The following is a 25,568-nucleotide window of genomic DNA, read 5'->3' as shown; positions in this document are numbered from 1 at the left end:
AAGCTACAGGACTTGATCAGATTGGTCCACGACTCATTAAATCTTCTGCCTTTGCTATTGTAGATAGCATAACATTCATAATTAATTTAAGTATTGCAACCTCATCTGTCCCCAAAATATGGAAAACTGCAAAAGTAACTCCTATTCACAAATCTGGTTCTAAGGATGATGCTGATAACTACCGACCAATTTCAATACTACCAAACTTGTCAAAATTGATTGAAAAACATGTCCATGACTCATTCATGTCATATTTAACAAAACACTTGCTGTTACACCCTAATCAATCAGGCTTTAGACAGAACCATTCCTGTGAGATGCCTTGATCTCCCTAACTGATAAATGGCTTCAAGCACTTGACCAAGGTAGAATAATAGGAACTGTATTTGTAGATTTCAGGAAAGCTTTTGACATGGTGGATCATGAAATCCTTCTGAAGAAACTGAAAATCTACCAGTGTGATGAAAGAACAATTAGATGGTTTACTTCGTACTTAAATGAGAGAACACAACATGTTTACATAAATAATGTTCTGTCTGAACCTGTAACAATTAGATATGGAGTACCACAAGGCTCAATTCTAGGTCCACTACTATTCATTTTATTTATTAATGACCTACCACTTTTACTAAGAGACTCAATATCATCTACAGATCTCTATGCAGATGACGCAACATTGTCAGACATCCAAAACACAAAGCATGAGCTCGAAATTTCTTTACAGAATGCACTAAACAAACTGGAAAACTGGTGCACATGTAATGGCATGGTGGTAAATACTGGTAAAACTAAAATATTACTTATCTCAACACGGCAAAGAAGGACAAATCTTGATAGTGATGAACTATGTCTGACATGGAAGGATACAAATCTGCAAATAGTCTGTCATGATAGGCTACTTGGTGTTCTGGTAGATAATAACCTATCATGGACTGAACATATCAAACATACCAGTAAAAAGGTCAATTCAAATTTATGGCTTCTCAGTAGGATAAGACATTTTCTCCCTGAAAGGCACAGGAAACTATTTTATAACAGTTACATACAACCCTATTTGGACTACTGTAGTACAGTATGGGGTAATTCAAATGATAAAAACATAGCAAAGCTGGCACATCTTCAAAAAAGAGCATTTGGGCTAATATCAATCCAGAAAGAAAGCAAGGAAAGTTTAGCTGGTAGGTTAAAAATATTACCTATTAAAGACCGAATCTGTTTGAGAAAAGCCAAATTAATGTACAGGATATCTCAGAGTAGTGCTCCTGAATATTTACAATCACTATTCCAGTATAGGCTACCTGGTAATACTCCCCACCTGCGATCCATGTCTACCAAACAGTATAAAATTCCCAAACCAAATAAGGAGTTATTTAAAAAAAGTTTCCAATACTCTGGAACTCTGCTCTGGAATAGTATTCCAGCTGAGATTAGAAATGCCCACTCTGTTTCCTTCTTCCAAACCCAATATATCCAGTGGCTTCAGAGATGCAGCTTAAATAAATGAATTCCTTTGAATGAGGGCCTCAAGGTAGATTAGTTTTTAGCTAATTGTGTTACCCTCTTTAAATAAGGTCATTATTATTATTATTATTATTATTATGTTCGATACACTAAAGTGGGTGGTATGATAGAAAGGTAGACATATGTAGCTCTACAATGATACCAAATAATCTGGAAGTTCTAGTTACACTACAAAATACAGAGGGAAAAACCTAATTATTTGGACCCAATTTCTTTCCACCCAAAATTTGCCTGTGGTTGGAATCTGATTTTGTGTCTGGAGTTTAGACTTTTTGGTCTCAGATCTAAGGCAGGCCAGGATGAACTGCAAACAGACAGAAGAACCTTTGCAAAAAGTAGGATAAGATGGGCATTTGGAATAAAGAGTGGTCTTCATACGAAAATAATGGGTCTGTTAAGCAAAAATAATAAAAAACAACTTTTACCCTTCTGCTCATGCGCAAGCCAAATAACCAATGAAAATCAATGTTTCTAACACAACTAGGCATTAGGTTGTTTGACAATCACCTGGAAGTTGATGTATAGGATGTATTCAAAAAAAGCTTTAAAAATGTGTTTCCTACTTGAATTTCAGGCAAAAACAACAAAAACCTCCAGGGGTTAATCTGCTAAGCAAGAATGAAACTAAACAAAGCCCTGCAATCCAGGTGCAAGATTATTGCTGTAGCCACAATCAACTTCAGGCTCAGGTTTGCACACTCACTGAAAGGTTCTAGGCTAAACTGATCTTCTGTTAGTTGAAGGAAGTTGCTTTCATCATCTTCTGCTTTATCAGAAGTTTCTGTATACTTTGGAGCTGTAACCCTTTACACCAGCCATTATGTCCTCTTAGTCACACATCTGTGTATCAGGGTATAACTGGGCTTCATGTATACCAATCCAAAAGCTATAGTCACTTATATGCATATCATTGTATAATTGGGAAGCACATACATCAATCTAAATGCTATAGTGATCTATTGGAGTGATGCTGAATAGTATCCTTTCAGGTTAAAATCCAATCCATAAGGCAAGAGAACTGTGGATGGTTCATAAACTGCACAGCAAAAGGTGACTGGTTATAATAAGATTATAATTCTCATAAGGAAGCATGCATCTGTTCCAGACACAGAGACAGACATCAGTACCATAATGGTATGAATCATACACTATATGTGGCATTATAAACTACAATTATGTAATTACAGACATAACATATATCTTAATTGTGCAAAATTACAGCACACACACATACACACATATATTTATACACACACACATGCATATATGCACACAGTTGGGATAAGGCAATAAGGCTTCTACTGCATACTTATTTGTATGTAAATTAAGAAGAAAGCATCATTTGTAATTAACTGAAGCAGGCATATCCTAGTTTTTAACATAGCAAGCTTATCAACAACCACTGACTTTATTGGTATGGCAAAAATTTATAGGATTTGTTGTTGACTTGGGGGCTTAAAACCATTTCTCAGTGCAAGAAAGGTTATACATGATGTCAAATATAATTAGTGGAGGAAGAACCCGGGAAACCCTAGTAAAAATCACCGACCCACAGGAAGCTACCTCTCTTATCCACACTGGCTGAGCCCAAGATTTGAATTATGTAGACAGAGGTGAGATGGCAGTGATCAGCAAAAGAGAGTGCTTTAGACCACTGAGCTAACTGGGGCCCCAAGATTTACTGGAAGAAGAAAGTATACAGTAGTATGCATATAGCATAATAAAATTGACTACAATAAGGAAACATGCTATAATTATTGTGTGTGTGTGTGTGTGTGATTTAGATTTTTAATGTAGCTTTAACAATTTTTCATTCATATCGCTACAATGTCTGCAGTGTGACAGTTTATAGTGATGTCTAGCACTGGGGCATCATGCTGCAGACATGCAGCATCATATCCCACCCTGTCACATTATCCTGACACCAGGTCGACAAGTCCTAACACTAACCTCTTAATGCTGAACGCCACGTGAGGCAGCTGCTAGTACCATTTTTATAAGTCTTTGGTATGACTCAGCCTGGGTTCAAACCTGCAACCTCCTGCATCTGAGGTAGACGCTCTAACAACTTAGGCTACCGGAATGGTCAATAATGAGTGAAAAAGTTACTATAGGAATGCAAAGCAATTACAAAAAGGACCATTCCAATTAATTATTAAGCTTTGAAATTTACTCAAGAGACATTTCTTGAAACTATCAGAAAGTGAGTTCCAGTTTTTCACTAAAATATCTAAAAGAATAACATTCCTTGATGTTCTCATCCTGTGAAGTTCAACTGTACTTCTATCTCTATAGAAGAACAAAATTGCTTAATATTGTGCAAACCATACAAAAACAGTGAAACTAATCATAGCCTTCTTAATTTTAGAGATGATAGATTTCATCTTGACATCATAGCTGCATGTGAACTTGCATCATCTTCATACATGAACCTAAGCCCTCTCATTGATTTTCTTTGTTTCCTGCACATTACCCTAGTCGAGGACAGTGGTTACACATAAATCTACCACCCAAAAAAAAAAACATATTCAAAGACAATAGTTACACATTAATCTCCCACAAAAATATCATACTCAAAGACAATAGTTACACATTAATCTACCCACAAAAATACCATACCCATGGACAATAGTTACACATTAATCTACCCACAAAAATACCATACCCAAGGACAATAGTTACACATTAATCTACCTACAAAAATACCATACCCAAGGACAATAGTTACACATTAATCTACCTACAAAAATACCATACTCAAAGACAATAGCTACACATTAATCTACCCACAAAAATACCATACCCAAGGACAATAGTTACACATTAATCTACCCACAAAAATACCATACCCAAGGACAATAGTTACACATTAATCTACCTACAAAAATACCATACTCAAAGACAATAGCTACACATTAATCTACCCACAAAAATACCATACCCAAGGACAATAGTTACACATTAATCTACCCACAAAAATACCATACCCAAGGACAATAGTTACACATTAATCTACCTACAAAAATACCATACTCAAAGACAATAGTTACACATTAATCTACCCATAAAAATACCATACCCAAGGACAATAGTTACACATTAATCTACCTACAAAAATACCATACCCAAGGACAATAGTTACACATTAATCTACCTACAAAAATACCATACTCAAAGACAATAGTTACAAATTAATCTACCCACAAAAATACCATACCCAAGGACAATAGTTACACATTAATCTACCTACAAAAATACCATACCCAGGACAATAGTTACACATTAATCTACCCACAAAAATACCATACCCAAGGACAACAGTTACACATTAATCTACCTACAAAAATACCATACTCAAAGACAATAGTTACACATTAATCTACCTACAAAAATACCATACTCAAAGACAATAGTTACACATTAATCTACCCACAAAAATATCATACCCAAGGACAATAGTTACACATTAATCTACCTACAAAAATACCATACCCATGGACAATAGTTACACATTAATCTACCCACAAAAATACCATACCCAAGGACAATAGTTACACATTAATCTACCCACAAAAATACCATACCCAAGGACAATAGTTACACATTAATCTACCTACAAAAATACCATAGTCAAAGACAATAGTTACACATTAATCTACCCACAAAAATGCCATACTCAAAGACAATAGTTACACATTAATCTACCCACAAAAATACCATACCCAAGGACAATAGTTACACATTAATCTACCCACAAAAATACCATACTCAAAGACAATAGTTACACATTAATCTACCCATAAAAATACCATACCCAAGGACAATAGTTACACATTAATCTACCCACAAAAGTACCATACCCAAGGACAATAGTTACACATTAATCTACCTATAAAAATACCATACTCAAAGACAATAGTTACACATTAATCTACCTACAAAAATACCATACCCAAGGACAATAGTTACACATTAATCTACCTACAAAAATACCATACCCAAGGACAATAGTTACACATTAATCTACCTACAAAAATACCATACTCAAAGACAATAGTTACACATTAATCTACCCACAAAAATACCATACCCAAGGACAATAGTTACACATTAATCTACCCACAAAAATACCATACCCAAGGACAATAGTTACACATTAATCTACCCACAAAAAGACCATACCCAAGGACATTAGTTACATATTAATCGATCCCACAAAAATACCATACCCAGGGACAATAGTTATACATTAATCTCCCCCAAAAATACCATACCCAAGGACAATAGTTACACATTAATCGATCCCACAAAAATACCATACCCAAGGACAATAGTTACCCATTAATCTACCTACAAAAATACCATACCCAAGGACAATAGTTACACATTAATCTCCCCCAAAAATACCATACCCAAGGACAATAGTTACACATTAATCTACCTACAAAAATACCATACCCAAGGACAATAGTTACCCATTAATCTCCCCCAAAAATACCATACTCAAAGACAATAGTTACACATTAATCTACCCAAAAAAATACCATACCCAAGGACTATGGTTACCCATTAATCTCCCCCAAAAATACCATACTCAAAGACAATAGTTACACATTAATCTACCCACAAAAATACCATACCCAAGAACAATAGTTACCAATTAATCTCCCCCAAAAATACCATACTCAAAGACAATAGTTACACATTAATCTACCCAAAAAATACCATACTCAAGGACAATAGTCATAACTGGGCATAATGAATAAGTAGTAAATTCTTAGCCTTCCGAATGTACATAGTTACTTGCCTGTCCTTTTCAGAATATTATTTTGATGCCTTCTGACATAATTCTGACAAAAGCCATGTTCCTGACAGTTTACTAAAATCACAATTATATTCATGTTACTTGAGTATCACACAAGATTAACAATCAATCCTGCACTTTATTAGTCACAAGTCCAATCCATGGTCAATGTTTTATTCCAACTGTCAAGAATTTCTCTCCTCAAACACGATTTCATGCTTTTAGCATTACCTCGAGTTAATGAGTAAATGGTAAGTACTGTATGCAATTTAACAAATCAGCTTCATTTACTTGTGTAAGTAATAAGACACTAACCAAATATGAAAGAAGACAAACTATGTTACAAGAAATACAAAACTGAAACAAATTAAAGAGCACCCAGACTTTCACAAAAAGTCACACCTTTACGTACATAAAACATTTTTTCTCATCAGTAACAGTTACAATATGTCCATATTTCATGTTGTTTGGTTAGACAAACATCACTGGTAGTAATACCTATGAACCTAAATGTCAAACTCAACAATCTGATGTACTAGTTTGTGGCCTAGCTTTCCTCTCCTAACAAGATGATAGACAAATTAAACAATACTAATAGTTTAAAGGACTTAAGCTTTCTCTATACTGTATAGAGTACTACTTGTTTAAAAGCACTTAAATTTTTCTAATATCCTGTGTACAGTACTACTTGTTTAAAACACTTAATCTTTTTCTTTATTATATGCTCAATTTTTTCTCCATTAGCTTTACATTGTCAGAATTACGCAGTATTTTTTCTATACTACACAGCTTCATACTGCATCAGACACATGTCTAAAAATAGTATTGTGTATTAAGAACGACTTGTAAGCAAACCATGTCCACTCAAGTCATAGATGCTGTAGCTTTGGTTGATTAGATTTGTTTGTGAATAAACTAAACAAGCTGTTTTGTCCACTTGAAAGTAGAGATGATAAAGTTAATGATGTTGACGAGTTCAGTGAGTCACAAACAAAAATTTCAAACAAGCAAATGAATGAATGTGATGGAGATGTACCATTTTACATCAGTCAAAATACTAAATTAAAGAAAAAATGCAGCTGGAGCTTTTTAGTAAGAAACTAAGAGCAGCAGAGCCAATAAACCAAGATTACAAAAAAGTAAAATTGTCTGTCACACAATAAATGCTTTGAAATTTACTCATTTAACTATTTTGATACAATTTTAAGCTAGTGATACAAGTCATATAGGTCATAGCTGGTGTCCATACAACAGTAAGCATGCAAGTAAAAGGGCATAAACATGTTTTCTTTAGCTGGTAATAAGAAGTGCAATAAATATACTTCATTTATGCATCTTGAATCTCCTCAAAATGTACTTTCTTAGTTCTACATATCTGAATGACATGAACCATGTCATTCATTACAAAACTGGATACACACTGCCAAATTGTACTGTAATTTTGATTGTATTTCCAACTGAAATACATTCTCCTTACTGCACTCAAAAGGAAATTAATGTGATATTCCATAGCGTCTTTTTGATAATTTAAATTAAAACTAAGTTTCGCATATTATGATTCCAAACAATCAATCACAGAACAGAAACAGAGGTGTGGTTGATTCAATGCTAGTCCACTGCTCAAGTCACATGTATACTGTATGGACTGAATCAGCTACAAAAAAAATCCAGTCCATTATAAGCAGAAAAGCAGAATTGAGTTGGATCAATAGAAAAACAAAATCCATCCATTCCAGACCAACTGGAAAGCTGTTTCAATGAGCATTCATTCAAATTATGACTCTAAATTTCCATTTGAAGTAAACCAAAACAAGAATTTTGAGTCAAGCATGTGAAAAAGTTCAAAGGTTGCTGGGTGGTGCTATGTGTGCATTATGGTGTCCTGCCATTAGTGTGCAGGTCAAAAGTGCACCAACAAATGCATGCAGACAAAAGCATGCACTGACAAAAGCACGCACTGACAAAAGTTTGCAAGACAAAAGTGCACAAGGCATAAATTATAAATATTATGTCAAATAAATAAGCAAATATTCGCTATTTAAAAAATGTTTAATCGTATTAATATGAGTTTCAGTGTATTATTTCTATCACTGTTCAAAATGCGATATCCATCAGTTATGATATGCTCTTTCTTCTTCTGTGGTTAGATACGATTGTTAAATTTTTACAAAATGAATTTGGTATTTATGGTTTTATTGGCTTATACTGCGTAAATACGCACCTTGATGTCTGCTCAATGAAAACAGTGATTGAAACCATTACTTTATTTCTACTCAATATTAACAGTGTACACACTTTGATGTCTGCTCACTGGAAACAGTGATTCAAACTATTAGTTTATTTCATTTGAAATGAGACATTTATAAAGTCATAATAAGATTACAGACTTTTAGTTTATGCTGTGCGCTTCTGATGGCACGCATTTGATGGGCATATTTCGCTGAATGCTTTTGACCTGCGTGCTAATGACGCGGTGTAGTGCATTACTGTTGTTACTGTATACTGATGAATCTATGGTTGTGTTTCTATTTTGGAATAAAGCATAATTCAGTGACTTTGTTTCTTGTAGTATGTTCTTTTTATTATTAAGCCTTAGGTAGAAAAACAAAATGAGTATTTAATAAAAAGGCTACTGCATTTGCATGGGAAAATATTAAATCTTTTTTGGGGGGACTAATACTACACTCCCAAGGCCATGCAGTATTAGTCAGAAAAACTTGTTCATATTTTCCCATACAAATACAGTAACCTATAAATCCTGTATACAATAATAATTGGTTAAAGCACTTAAGCTTTCTCGATGTTAAGAACACAAACCTTAATAAGAGGTTTACAAAACCCACAGAAAACTATCTCTGACATGTCAAACAATGTAGCAAAAAAAGTAATGCTTTAACTGTGCAGCACTGCTTTCACAAGGCAAACAGGTCACTGTAAAATAATTGCTGTATATACTGTATTTTTGCTGTCTTGATCTTTCTAAGGTAGTTGGCTTTTGTAAAATCAAGTCTTACTTTGTAGCTTGAGAAACATGATCATACCATTTTTCTAAATGACATCAGTTTTAACTAGGTGTAATGCACCAGCATGAACTCTGGAAGGGACATATGACATGGTTAGGTGTAATGCACCAGTGTGCACTCTGGAAGGGACATGTAACAAGGTTAGGTGTAATACACCTCTATGAATTCTGGAAAAGACCTATGACATAGTTAGGTGTAATGCTCCAATATGAACTCTGTGATAAATCAAACCCTCAAATCTGTGCTGATATTGATGTACAATATGTGGGTCTGATGTCACCCGTTTATTCAAATGTGCAATTTTACTGCAAGCAAATCTTTGCGCACCTGCATAGAGTTTAGACACTCAACAGTATTTGGTAATAGCTATACCCTGCAATATCAAAATGGCCACAGGACAGAGGGTTGTGCTATTCTACGTGGATTTACAAGTTGCCAAATAGAGGATTTGAATAGGAAATAATATATACATATTGCCAAAAGAACACTTCAGCTGATGATAGTTCAACAGCAGTGAGGAATACCAGTAGATGTATAAAATGTACACCGGTTGTGTGGAGACAAAATTGTCTTCAAATTTTGCAGGTTTTAATGAACAGACAATATCAGCCCATAAAACGCCATTCAATATCATTATAGGTGTGGGGCTGATTTATTGGCCTAGGACATATGATGTGGTTGCAGCTTCTGTCTCTTATTAAATAAAGAACAAGAAAAATTGTTTCACAGTTTTAATAATCATAGTAACAGCAATGTAAAAGAAAATGATGAAGCCAATGAAAAGTACACAAGATATTTTTAAATCTATATAGGTCCTGCAATAAATCAGTCACACAGACTTTTTCCTGTGGAAAACAATATGATCTCAACAACTGTGTCATGCTGAAAATATAAATCGCCAACATACTCTTTTCTTTGCTTATTTGGAAAGAGTAATACATGACCTTCAACCCATGCAACTTGATCAAGTTTTAAATACTCATGTAGCTATTATTTTTAGGGACAATTAGTGACAAGGTACTTTTTCCAATACTCTTCTATTTAATGACCCTTACAATTGGGTTACATATTCAGCTAGGAGTATTGGAGGAAAATGCACTCCAAGTGCTTTTTGATTGTTCTCACCCATAGCTATATGAAACATTTGCAAACAGTTCAATGTTCCAATATTTCACAACCAATCATCCTGAACAGTTTTGTTTCTAGCAGATAACATTATTTGTAGAACATTACTTTTAATCTGTACCACATAGCCAGCATTGTGATGAAATATTGTTGAACATAAATATTCAGTCCATTGAAGGGAATGAAGTTCTATTGGGCAAAAATAATTTCCAGGAATTTAAGATAAGACCATTTCTTCCCGTTAGCTGCCAAATATTGAAGCCATCTCTGATATTCTTCAGTGATACCGTATATATTGGTACACTATAAAATAACAGTTTTTTCCTGTCCCAGAACTTATGGTGAAACTTTTCTGACCTAGGTCATATGTCCCAAGACTTAAGAAACAAAATAAATTTGTATTGAATTTGTGCCCCCCCCACTGCAAGTTGAAATAAATATATAAAAATGCTCATTTAATAATAAAAAAAGAAACTATTCTTATACTACTATAATTTATTCCTTTCTTTCATCATGAGCATTAAAAAATAAAATATATCCACAAACTCTATAGGTAGTGTAGGCTTCCATACTGTAGCATGTTCATTGACATGAACATTGAGATACAAATTGTTTTAGGGGCCCAGAGTGGCTGAGTGGTCTAAAGCGCTGACCATTACGGATCACTGCCATCTCACCTCTGCGTGAGTTCGAGTCTCAGGCTTGGCTAACGTGGGTATGTGAGAAAGCCTGCCAGTAGCTTCCCGTGGGTTGGTGGTTCTTCCTCCACCAATTATACTGGCCGCCATGTATAGCCTATCTTGTGCTGAAAAATGGCGTTAAACCCTGCAACAACAACAACAAATTGTGTTTGGTTGTGTTCAAAGGTTTGAATATGTTATCTGATTGAAATCTGTATCCAACAAAATTGCAAATGAGAGAGAAATAATCAACTGATATTTTGAAGACAACTACCATTCATGCATGACAGTGTTAGGTGCAAAATAACCAAGATTAAATTATATCCAGGTGAACTGTATGACAGCATCTCGCAAATAAAAATCATTATTCGACAAAACATTCACTTGAGTGCAAGTGACAATCTTTTCACTAGCACGGGTTACAAAAGTATCATTAAGCAAGTTATTGCTGTGTATACTATTTACCTGCATACATCACTGTACATTTGTATTAATTATAACTACAGATGCCAAGCACATAGAAGCCTGGGTGGTGAATAAACATAACTGGCAGCGAGTAGTAAACTCCTCCTTTGAATTTTACCGACAGGACATCAAAGACAAAGGTTATTTTTATTACAAAGCAAGTTGACCTTGGAAGCTGACTTTGGATACTCTGAAGCAGGTTTTTCTTTATTTAAAGGATATCAATACAGAGATTTTTTTATTGCAAAGCAAGCCTACCTTGGAAGCCGACTTTGGATTCTTTTAAGTGCGCTGAATTTTTTGATTTTTTTTGTTTGGAATATACAAAGACAGTCAAGATATGGACTTTGGTTCCTTTTCACTGGTATTCATGGGAATTTTGAAAATAAATTTAAACAATGGAACAATTTTTAAAGTGTCACAATATAGTGCTTCGTGCACTGACAGCGATGACCCAGCATCGCCCTGAAGATTTAGAGAAAATAAAATCATTTGATGAATTCATGATAACCAGAAGAAAAGCAGATGATTACACAAATGAGAGAGAAATAATCAACTGATATCTTAAAGACAACTGCCATTCACGTATGACAAGATGTTAGGTGCAAAATAACCAAGACTTAATTATATCCGGGTCAACTATATGAGAGTATCTTGCAAAAAAAATATCATTATTTGAAAACACATTCACTTGAGTGCAAGTGACAATCTTTTTGCTAGCACAGGTTACAAAAGTATCATGAAAGCAAGTTATTACTGTGACTCAGCCTGGGTTAGAACCTATGATCTTCCACATCCGAGGCTGATGCTCTAACCACTTAGGCTACAGGAGTGGTTCTGTGTAGGAGGAATACTTATGGCAAGATTTTTAATATGGGAATCCAGATCATTTAGGCCTAACACATTATAAGAAGTCTTTCAGTTTAAAATACATGTTGATATGATGAGCTATTGTTCTTGAGCTTTTTAAAATGGATGCCATGGTGTCCATATTGCACTCTAGGTTGGCAATATTTTCATTTGATACCATCTAGACATCACAAGTCTTTCAGTGAAAACCCTATGTTTATATGACCATCGATTCTAAAGAAGTAGTGATAACAAGGTTTTTAAGACGGCCAATGTGGCAGCCATATTGGATGTGTGAGCAGCACCAATTTCATCTAGGACCAACTAGACCATAGGATGAATGTGTGTGTAAATTTTATGGTAATCCTCCGAGTAGTTTAGTGGGAGTAGTAATAAAAAAATTCATTAACTAGCAAACATCATACAACAAATGACAGATGGACAACTGACAATAGACCATCCCATAAAATCTTGTGTTATATGACCAGTAGCTCCTCTGGTCTATGCCCAGTAGAGCTAAAATTAAATCTGCAATGTATAGCCAGTACTGGGCTGAAATATCATTAAAGCCCTCATATGTATAATAACAAGAGTCCCTTGAAGGGACTCATGATCTACTGGGCAAAAAGAATTTCCAAGAATTCAAGATAAAAGACCATTTCTTCCTTTTAATTGTTTAGTGTTGAACACATCTCTGATATTCTTCTGCCAAAAACAATTCAAACTTAATGCTGTGGTACACAAACACGACATCAGCTTGACACCATTTTCATTTAGGTTAAAGCAAACATTATTTGAAGTTTTATATTGAAAACCTCATGTCATAATGATTGTCCATTCAGGGTGAGTGGTGACAATAAGGTGTTCAAGACAGACATTGTGGTAGCCACATATTATGTATGATAGGACTAAGTAACATAAGAAGTCTACTGGTAAAAAAAACCATGTTGATATAGTCATTCATTCAGAAAGGAGTAGAGATTGCATTTTCAAGATATGACTTTCCATTAAGGAGGAGTAGCAATAACAATATTTTCAAGATGGCTGTTGTGGTGATCATACTGGACATCAGATTGGTGGCCATATGTGGTAGCCATATTAGATCACCATCATTTTCATCCAAGACCAAGCAGACATCATAAGACATTTTTTAGTGAAAGCCCCATGGATGACAGACAACAGACAAAAGACCATTAGTGCTTCTGGTCTATGACCAGTAGAGTTGAAAAGTCAATCTGACTTCTTGTGACTAATAAGATGAAAATAGTATATATTATAATTTTTAGCAATTAAACTTTTTATGAAATGCCCATTTTTAAATTTGATATTCTGAAAACTATCAATATTTTTCTTTTCCTGACATAGTGTTAAGTAGCAGACAGGATGTAAGGACTTGTATAACATCATCTATAATATCACAAGACTATATAAGTTTAGCACAGAAATAAATCCAAATGCATAGACACTGAAAATATCAAGTAAGTCATCTTAAATATCCAGGAAATGCAAATAATCTTGCATCATCAGTGTGCTTGTGGGACATGTCCATCTACATAAAAGTTTCGAGTTGCTGGAGGTAAAGTTAGTTCCATTCCATCTAGTTCTTTTGTAAGGATTATCTGACAACCTGAAAGAAAGAAATCAAAGTACTGAAAATACTGATGACTTGAAAGGTTGGTACGATACTAATTTATACAAGATCTGATGACTTGAAGGGTTGGAGTGATACTAATTTACACACAAAATCTGATGGTTTCAAGGGTTGAAGTGATACTAATTTACCCAAGATCTGATGGCTTGAAGGGCTGAAGTGATACTGATTTACACAAGATCGGATGGTTTCAAGGGTTGAAGTGATACTAATTTACACAAGATCTGATGAAAAGGGTTGAAGTGATACTGATTTACACAAGATCTGATGACAAGGGTTGAAGTGATAGTAATTTACACAAGATCTGATGACAAGGGTTGAAGTGATACTAATTTACACAAGATCTGATGACAAGGGTTGAAGTGATAATAATTTACACAAGATCTGAGGGCTTGAAGGGTTGAAGTGATACTAATTTACACAATTTCTGATGGATTGAAGGGTTGAAGTGATACTAATTTACACATGATGACAAGGGTTGAAGTGCTACTGATTTACACAAGATCTGATGACAAGGGTTGAGGTGACACTAATTTAGACAAGATCTGATTGCTTGAAGGGTTGAAGTGCTACTAATTTACACAAGCTCTGATGGCTTGAAGGGTTGAAGTGATACTAATTTACACACAAGATCTTAGGGCTTGAAGGGTTGAAGTGATACTAATTTACACACAAGATCTTAGGGCTTGAAGGGTTGAAGTGATACTAATTTACACACAAGATCTTAGGGCTTGAAGGGTTGAAGAGATACTAATTTACACACAAGATCTGATGGCTTGAAGGGTTGAAGTGATACTAATTTACACACAAGATCTGATGGCTTGAAGAGTTGAAGTGATACTAATTTACACACAAGATCTTAGGGCTTGAAGGGTTGAAGTGATACTAATTTACACACAAGATCTTAGGGCTTGAAGGGTTGAAGTGATACTAATTTACACACAAGATCTTAGGGGTTGAAGGGTTGAAGTGATACTAATTTACACACAAGATCTTAGGGCTTGAAGGGCTGAAGTGATACTAATTTACACACAAGATCTTAGGGGTTGAAGGGTTGAAGTGATACTAATTTACATCCGATCTGATGGAAGAGTATGACTCCAGAGATATTATATCCATGGTTCATTTTATAATCTTTACATTATTCCAAATTATCTTTTCACTAGAGAATTTATATTATAATTTGAAACATTATTTGAGAAATTAGAAGCACCTGCATTTTCTATTACTGTTTAAAGTATCACCATAAGACAAATTAGATAAAAGGGAGATAAATATAAGGTCTAATACTTTGCATCCACTTGGAGTTTTACATTAAAACATCTTCAAATTTAAAACATAATGCAAAAGATTTAGTTTGACCTCATATGGTCTCAAGAAATGTATGCATCACATATTCTATAAAAATCTAAACCTAATAAACACAATGAAAATTGCAAATGGACAAAATGCAAAGAATTCATAACTTAGTGACTATTTACCAAAGACTTTACCACTGAAAATGTTCGAAGATAATAACACTATTTCTTAGTTGTATGAAATATAAATCACTCTATGATGAATGAAGAAACCATTCTGTGATAAACCTCTACTCAGAAAAGATGCAGTCTGATACTATATCTTACGTACACATAATAATTACATCTTACATACACATAATAATTACATCTTATCTACACATAATAATTATATCTTATGTACACATAATAATTACATCTTACGTACACATAATAATTACATCTTATGTACACATAATAATTACATCTTATCTACACATAATAATTATATCTTACGTACACATAATAATTACATCTTACGTACACATAATAATTACATCTTACATACACATAATAATTATATCTTACATACACATAATAATTACATCTTACGTACACATAATAATTACATCTTACGTACATATAATAATTACATCTTACAGACATTGATCTGAGCCATTGCACACCCTTATAAAAGTCAAAGTGACTTGTTTGATTTTAGCGATTTATTAGTCTGCATTCAAATACCAGTTCTGTACTAATCTTATTAAAGAAAATTTATTCCAACATTTAGCTGTTTGCCTTTTCTTATTTTCTCACTTGACTGGAATGGAAGTAAAAGTAATGAAATCTAAATTCCAAATTATTCCTCAACTGAGGCCTTACCCATATAAACTTCTCCCCTGTTCAGCTTGGATATTATTCACATAAAATTCAAATTTCATCTCTTCTTGATTTGATCCCATACAACTCTGTAGAAATAATTCTTTACTGTTATATCATTTCCAAATATAGTTGAAAAAAACAAGCATACATAATACTGTTTATAGATTTGTTTTTAAAAGTACATGTCTAATTCTTAATCAATAAAATCTAAGGTCCTTGGCTCGCCATCTCACTTGGAAATGTTTTTGTTTTTAAAAGTACATGTCTTGTTGTTTTGGGGTTCAAGGTCATTTCTCAGTACAGGATAGGTTATACATGGTGGCCAGTATAACTGGTGGAGGACGAACCTGAGTAAACCCCAGTAAGAACCACTGACACATGGGAATCAACTGACAGCTTTCTCACAAACCCACATTATCTGAGCCTGAGACTTGAACCCACATGGACAGAGGTGAGATGGTAATGATAAATAAGTAAAGGCAAGCATTTAGACCACTTCTAATTCCTACTGCAATTAAGGCTGAAGGTCCTTGTCTCACCGTTTCACTTGGAAATGTTCACAAACAAGCTGATTCATAAGGTTTGTATAGTAATATCTAAATTTTGTCTTCATTAAATAAATTACTTAAACTAAATTTGTAGCACATAAATCCAACTATTCAAGCTTTTCCTGACTTTAATTATCAAATAGCACTTTAAAAACTTTCTTGAACTATTCAAGATTTTTGTGAAGCTCTTTCTGATCAAGAAATAGCACTTTAAACTCACTTTGGAACAACCAGAAGTCAGAAGCACTGAAATGTCATCAACTTCCAAACTGCCAGTCATACTGAATGAATTTAAAGAACACAGTATAACAATTCAAGGAAAAACAGCAATATTGTTTGAATAACAATTTATATCTGGTGGTCCAACATCTTCAACACTGTTGGCAACAAGGATCAAAAATGTAAAGTTCATGGGCCATACATACATGTTATAATAAATATATAATAATTAAAGAACTGACTTACTGTGTGAGCATGGATCACAAAAAATGACCTACAGGCCATATTTTGCCCATGGGCCCTAGCTGGACCACTCTGATTTAAATGATTCTATTCTTTTGGTTGGCCATAATAAAAGAATTGATGTGGGTACCATATAAAATAATTTACTTATTTCTACATTGTGAAGCAGATTATTCAAATATCGGCTAAGTGGGAAATTATTTCAAAATGTATTCTACTCAAACAGTCTATATATAAATCTGTTCCCTACACACTATCAAATTCATTCTTTCTTCTAATTCTGAACAAAACGCTACTACTTACTGAGTCTGGAGTTGTCTTTTAAGAAAGGTGCCATGTCAAGCATATCTTCTTCCCTGCAAAGAATTGGCAGAAAAAAAATGTAATTTGTTACACTCTTTGAAACTAGATTTTTGTTTGTAAAACATATATGTCCCTACAGTGCAACAAACTAGAGGAATGGTGAGCAATATTTGCTCACATAAATATAGCCCCACCTCCCAATTTGGTTTTTCTTAAATGGATTCAGTCTTTAATAGGTAATATTTTTAATTAATTAGCTACATTTTCCCTATTTTCTGTTGGGCATGATATTAGCCTAAATGCTCTTTTTTGTAGATGTTCTGGCTGATATGTTTTGATCATTTCAATTACCCTCTACAGCATTAGAGTAATGTAAATAGGGTTAAAGGCATTTATAAAATAGTTTCCTGTGCCTTTCAAGAAGAAAATGTTTGAATTAACCATTTTACTGATATATTTGACATGTTCAATAAATAAGATATTATTATGTATCAACACACCAAGTGCTCTATCATGACAGACCATTTGCAAATTATATCCTTCCATATTAAACACAGTTCATCACTATCAAGATTTGTTCTTTTTTTATCATGCTGAGCAGGTAATATTAACAACCATGCCACTGCTTGTGCACCAGTTGTTAAGGGCTTCCTGAAAAGAAATTTGGATGTCTGATGCTGTTGTGTCACCGACATAGAAATCTGTAGGTGAAACTGAGTCCCATATAAAAAGTGAAAGGTCATTAATAAACGATATATCTAGTAATGGACCTAGAATTGAGTCTTGTGGGATTTCATATCTAATTGTTACAGGTTCAATCATTTATATAAACATGTTGTGTTCTCTATATAAGTATGAAGTAAACCATTTAATAGTGTTTTCATCACATTGGTAAAGTTTACTTTGCTCAAAAGGATTTCATCATCCACCATGTTAAAATCTACAGTGAAGTCTACAGATCCTATTATTCTACCTTGATCAAGTGGTTCAAGCCATTTTTCAATTAGGGAGATCAAGGCATTCTCCATTCTCGTACATATGATTTTGTCTAAAACCTGACTGGTTAGAGTTTATCATCAAGTGTTGGTTAAATATGACATTAATGTGTAAAGGATATGTTTTTCAATCAATTTGGATAAGTTTGGCAATATTGAAATTGGTCAGTAGTTATCTGCATCTTCCTTAGAACCTGATTTGCAAATAGGCTTTATTTTGTCAGTTTTCAATATTTTGGGGACTGATGAGGTCAAAATACTTCACTGGACCAATCTGATCAAGTTCTGTAGCTTACTTAGTGTCTGGTTCAGTGAGACATTTTTCAACAAAATTCTTAAATACTGGTAGGATAGAAAAACAGTCCTTAAAAGAGATTTTGTTGGTCCAGGGTTTCTCCAATTCATCAATTCCCCCCCCCCCCCCCCCGGCGTAACTGGTTCCTTTAATTCTGTGGTAATGTTGATGAAAACAATTAATGAAAACATCTGTAGTATCAATCTGAGTTGCTCTTTTTGTATTATCACACTGATTGATAATAAATTTGTGTTTACTTATCTTAATCAAACTTCATATTCTTATTTCCGTATACTTTATATTACACATTGTTTCCCACAGCCTTGAATTGGTATCATGTTTTCATGGCATCTAATATATCAGATGTAAGCCAATTAGGTTGGATTTCATACTTTACCTGATGTACTTTGACTTTGTTCATGTTTGGAGATGATATCCATAAAAAGTCAGTCCATACCCCCAAAACTTCATCTACATCATCAGAATTTGTAACTATATTCCATTGAAATTTACTTTGGTTCTTCATTAAAATATCTATAAAGTGATAGTCTTGTGCATTGTTTATGTTTGTCTTGCATTTGACCTTGAGAGAAAAGAAGGGTATTGGTCACTAAGAATGATATTTGGTACTTTTTATGAGAATAGGTAGTGCAAAGTATGCAGCAAGCATATAAATAAATGATCACATGAAAAAATGGCCAAAATGTTATATTCCCACCAAATTTCATTTGGTGAGGGGATGTATAAAGCCTACTTTAATACTGATTATCAAAATCTGAGATTGTGAGATAAATCCATATTTCAAGTTATTGCAATCTGCAAGTATTCATCAATAAATTTAAAAAATTTTCAAGTAAATATGTTTATTCATTAATACGGACTCAATCATAACACCTTTGAACTATTACTATCTTGCGGATCCAAAGTTAAAAGTTATCTGCCTGCCTAGGTGGCAGTTAGAGTGATCTACCCTTGACATCATTTTTAGCGCCAAATTCCATTAATTTATCATTGACTACTAGGATGAAAGGCATACTCTCTATATGGATGTAACTGCTGGGAGACTGGAAGGGTGTATTATAATGGGCTAAGCATTATCCAAGAAACATCTAATTAGAAAAAATTGTTTTCTTCTTCAAATATGTTACCCAATGATATTATTTTTTGAGAACAGGTAAGACATGGAGGGAGATAAATCATCATACCCAGAAAAACCATTTATGATATGTGAAACAGCTTCTAGATGACCGGATTGGAAAATAGACTCCATATATCAGGGAGTGGCTAAAGGTGCCAATGGGAACCTGGGTACTAGCCCATTGAAATTTATAGGATACCCATTTAGTTTATGCAAAACAAAAAGCATTAAAAAAACACACAAAACAATAAAAAAAACACATGTTTCCAAGTTCAGATCAAAGATTATATCTGTTAACATCAGGAGCGAGCAAGACACAAAATAATGAATAAAGTTTGAGGCTCATGTCATTGATCCATCATAGACCTCCATCTACTGATCTTCATATTGCTGATGTGTGCGACCATTTGGCTATGTAGTCGAACAGATTCCTTATGTTCTATTAATGGTAACTGTACATGACATGTTTTGAACAAAACAGCTGGGTTTCTTGAATTTGAAACACATTTATGTTACAGAACATACAATATTGAAAAAACATGGCACCAAATATTGTCAAGTGAAACCGTCTTTATCGATGTGACTCGTGGATGTTATATGACTGAAAAACATTTGCAGAGAGGGATTTTGTTAAACATGCTGCATCTGGAAAACGAAAAATCAGTACAAATTTTGAAAGATTTATTCTACAGTGATATAATAAAGTATTCAGAATTTGTGGACTTTACGACCTTAAAAGTTTAACATGTGATGTAGACTAAATAAAGGGAATGCTGTGTACAAATAAAATATCATTTTGTTTTGTGTCCATATTCTCATGCTAATCCACATGGTTTTTGTTGATTTGTGACAAGAATCGCAACCAACTGCAGATCCAGGTAATCAGCAGAAATAAATGTTGGTTTTTCATACGGTTTTCTGTAATTATGTCATGTAATATACAGATCATTCTTTTCAGGTTGTGTTTTTTTTGCCACTCATATTAGTACTAATTATGCTTATACCTCTTGGGGGGATGGCATGTATGAATTTACAATAAAGCAGCTCAGGTTCACATTTAATATAATTTCCTTTGATTGAGTACTTGGGTAATCGATCACTAGGATCATCAGGTACCTGGTTGACTTTTTCTAAACTTTCTCTAATAGTGGCTTTGAAAGGAAAAAATGTTCCCTCCTGCAAATCCAGCAGAAGGCATGAAACCACATCCTTATGAAGCTGTCAAATGATCTGTAAAAGGAAACATTTTGCACCATGGGTAAAGGTTCCACCACATCATGGTGAGCCATTGAGCATAAAAACAAACCTGAGATAAAACTGGAAAAGTGTACTCATATCTCTATCCCAGGGCATGGATAATAACAGTCAGAGAACAGTTTTGCTCACATGCAATGATTATTGCAACTGTCCTAACTTCATAAGCCAGGATGTGATGTAAATTTATTGGTGTGAAGTTTATTCTGATGTGCAAAATAGATTGTCAACTTTATCCAGGACAAATGTGTCTGCTCTGATATATTGTCCTTTCCTACAAAATATGAAGTGCAATACACCATGATACAGATGCAAACCAAATTTCAAGAAGTTATCTTAAATGGTTCTGGACATGTTAAGTAGTCAAGTGTTTGATAACTGGACATGTCAACCAGAGAAGTGTTTGATGATTGGACATATTAACCAGAAAAGTGTTGACGATTGGACATGTTAACCAGACAAATTTTGATGACTGGACAGATACAAAAGTTGTAATTAAAATTGGGATAACTCTTAAAATGCTGATCAGATAGACTCAATTCTTGCACAAGACAAAGTGTCTCATCATTATATAAAAGGATGCAAAGTTGCATGAATATATCTTAAGAGTTCATGGACATAAAGTAAACTAAATGGTGGTGGCTGATAGACAAGCTGACTCCTGTACCCTGCCCCCCCCCCCGCACATTTTCAGTCAGTATAAGAAGTGGTTTTATTCATGCAAGCTTATCTGTTATATTTTGATAATAAAATAAATGTACTCCCAATACATGAATCTTTTGTTAAAAGTCATAGTTGTGTCAAAATGCTCAAAAATATAAATGACACCCGAAAAACTATTCACTTAAGAAGGGATTGCAATCATTACTTACTCTTCTACTGGTTCAGGAATCTGGTCATGATATTTCTGTTGTACATACACATGGCAAGTACAGCAAGCTAGTGATGCCTCACAGGCACCTGGAACAAAAGACAAGAACTTGTGTATCAGATAAATGAGGAATCATACAACACCATTTTGAATATTCCAGTTGGATATTATATGTATTTTATACATTATTTTGAATACACCAGTTTGATATTATACGTATTTGTAAACTATTTTGAATACATTAGTTGGATATTATATGTATTTTATACCCTATTTTGATTGCACCAGTTGGATATTATATTGTATACATTATTTTGATTACACCAGTTGGATATTATATTGTATACAGTATTCTGAATACACCAGTTATATATTATATTGCATACATTATTTTGAATACACCAGTTGGATATTATACTGTATACATTTTGAATACACTAGTTGGATACTATATTGTATACATTATTTTGAATACACCAGTTGGATATTATATTGTATACATTATTTTGAATATACCAGTTGGATATTATATTGTATACATTATTTTGAACACACCAGTTGGATATTATATAGTATACATTATTTTGAATACAACAGTTGGATATGATATTGTATACATTATTTTGAATACACTAGTTGGATATTATATAGTGTACATTATTTTGAATTCAACAGTTGGATATTATATAGTATACATTATTTTGAATACAACAGTTGGATATGATATTGTATACATTATTTTGAATACACTAGTTGGATATTATATTGTATACATTATTTTGAATACACTAGTTGGATATTATATTGTATACATTATTTTGAATACACCAGTTGGATATTATATGTATTTTATACATTCATATACTGCATCAACATACTACCTTGTAATCGAAGATAAATAATCAAAGGTCTACTTTTCTGCCATTCTTCAAGCAACTATTCTCTCAAACTAATTATATGCAGGCTGTTTTAGAATAGGCTTCGTGCATCCTATAAACAATAGGATTTTCACACACCTTCAAATATTCAAATACACCAATTATTCATATGAATGTTGTTGTTGTTATTATTATTATTATTATCATCAATGCTGTTATTGTTACTTTTTTTTTGTTCCTGTATAAATTATATTCTATCAAATTAGTAATTTCAACCCACCAGCCACTAATATTCATAATAAATGTTGATTATCTACATTATATTGGACAACGACAGTAATGTGACACATGTCTGACACATGTATATAACAAAACTTCAGAAAAAGTACTACATGTAGCTTTCCATCTATTTCTTCTAAGCCACAGCAGCTCAATGGTTAAAACATCGGGCACATGACCAGATGGGTACGAGTTAGATTCCCACCAACAGATCTGCCTGGATCAGCTATTATCATGTTTCCCTGGGCATGGGACTTGACTCTACCTTCCTTGGCATGAAATAATCTACAAAGTCCTGCTGTGCCATAAAATTAAAAAAAACAACAACAAACCTTCTATTTCTATTCCATATCTGTGGGCCAGATACATGACATTATCCCCTATCTTTCCCTTCACTGGATATCTTTTACCATTCTTATCAATGTACACAATTCTCACTCTGAAATGAACCAAAAATGTTTGAAGCTGATATCTTCAACATACATGAATCATTACTATTATTTGCTATTAATAAAAATGAAAAAATACATGTCAAATTTTTAACTCCTTAAAAAACAAACAAGACATTGTACTTATTACTAGTTCATGATGAAAACAGTGATCAATGGAAGAAATCAAACAAAGTTAGAAAATCAATATACAGTACAACAACTACAGCAAATAAACAGGATCAATGATTTGTCTAGCAATCTTTCCATCCTATTTCACTATATCTAACACACAGCCTTACCCCAAGAATTACCATCCTATTTCACGATGCTAATCACACAGCCTTACACCATGAATTCCTGTCCTATTTCACTATGCCAATCACACAGCCTAACACCCTGAATTTCCATCCTACTGAACTAAGCTGATCAAACTGCCTTACACCACGAATTCAAATACCATTCACTATACTGATCACACAGCCTTACACCACAAATTAACATCCCATTTCACTATGCAGATCACACAGCCTTACACCACAAATTCCCATCCCATTTCACTATGCTGATCCAACAGCCTTACACCATGAATTCCCATCCCATTTCACTATGCCAATCTCAGTCAAAAACTATGAATTCCTGTCCCAATTCACTATGCCAATCACACAGCCTAACACCCTGAATTCCCATCCTATTTCACTAAGCTAATCAAACTGCCCTGCACCATGAATTCCCATCCTATTTCAATATGCTGATCATACAGCCTTACACCATGAATTCCCATACCATTCACTGAACTGATCACACAGCCTTACACCACAAATTACCATCTCATTTCACTATGGAGATTACATAGCCTTATATCATGAATTCCCATCCAATTTCACTATGCCAATCAAACAGCCTTACACCATGAATTTCCATCCCATTTCACTATTCTGATCCAACAGCTTTACACCATGAATTCCCATCCCATTTCACTATGCCAATCTCAGTCAAAAACTATGAATTCCCATCCTATTTCAATATGCTGATCACACAGCCTCACACCATGAATTCCCATACCATTTCACTATGCTGATCACACAGCCTTACACCATGAATTCCCATACCATTTCACTATACTGATCACACAGCCTTACACCACAAATTACCATCCCATTTCACTATGCTGATCACACAGCCTTACACCATGAATCGCCATCCCATTTCACTATTCCAATCAAACTGCCTTACATCATGAATTCCCATCCCATTTCACTATGCTGATCCAACAGCCTTACACCATGAATTAGCATCCCATTTCGCTACACCAATCACATATTCTAATACCATGACTTCCCATTCTATTTCAATATGCTAACTACACAGCCTTACACCATGAATCACCATCCCATTTCACTATGCTGATCACATAGCCTTACACAACAAATTACCATCCCATTTCACTATGCTAATCACACAGCCTTACACCATGAATCGCCATCCCATTTCACTATGCCAATCAAACTGCCTTACATCATGAATTCCCATCCCATTTCACTATGCCGATCAAACAGCCTTACCCATGAATTCCCATCCCATTTCACTACACCAATCATATATTCTAACACCATGACTTCCCATTCTATTTCAATATGCTAACTACACAGTCTTTCACCTTGAATTCCCACCCTATTTCACTATGCTAATCACACAGCCATACACCTTGAATTCCCATCCTATTTTACAATGCCAGTCACTGTCTTATGCCATGAATTCCTGCCCTATTTCACTATGCCAATCACAGCTTTACACCATGAATTCCCATTCTATTTCACTATGCCAATCACACAGC

At 34.1% G+C, this 25,568-nt stretch overlaps 1 protein-coding gene across 2 annotated transcripts in view; it reads right to left on the bottom strand.

The window, feature by feature from the left end:
- Nucleotides 1-10,065: 10,065 nt before the first annotated feature.
- The window catches only part of LOC149807255 (adrenodoxin-like protein 1, mitochondrial), a 30,604-nt gene continuing 15,101 nt past the window's right edge, over nt 10,066-25,568 (bottom strand). Inside the window, exons 3-7 of one of the 2 annotated variants that reach the window (XM_089964081.1) lie at nt 23,636-23,742; nt 22,148-22,235; nt 17,594-17,646; nt 16,281-16,366; nt 10,066-14,094 (exon numbers count right to left, since the gene is read on the bottom strand). In XM_089964081.1, coding sequence (XP_089820207.1) covers nt 16,329-16,366; nt 17,594-17,646; nt 22,148-22,235; nt 23,636-23,742 — 286 coding nt within the window. In that variant the 3' untranslated portion in view covers nt 10,066-14,094; nt 16,281-16,328. The remainder of the gene's footprint in view (nt 14,095-16,280; nt 16,367-17,593; nt 17,647-22,147; nt 22,236-23,635; nt 23,743-25,568) is intronic. The other variant, XM_089964075.1, reaches the window with a different exon arrangement.

This window comes from Sinohyriopsis cumingii, chromosome 1 (assembly GCF_028554795.1).
Source record: "Sinohyriopsis cumingii isolate HCF-2022 chromosome 1, ASM2855479v2, whole genome shotgun sequence".
Classification (NCBI taxonomy): domain Eukaryota; kingdom Metazoa; phylum Mollusca; class Bivalvia; order Unionida; family Unionidae; genus Sinohyriopsis; species Sinohyriopsis cumingii.
The sequence above is the reverse complement of the archived record's forward strand: the minus strand, read 5'-3'. Positions and strand labels throughout refer to the sequence as shown.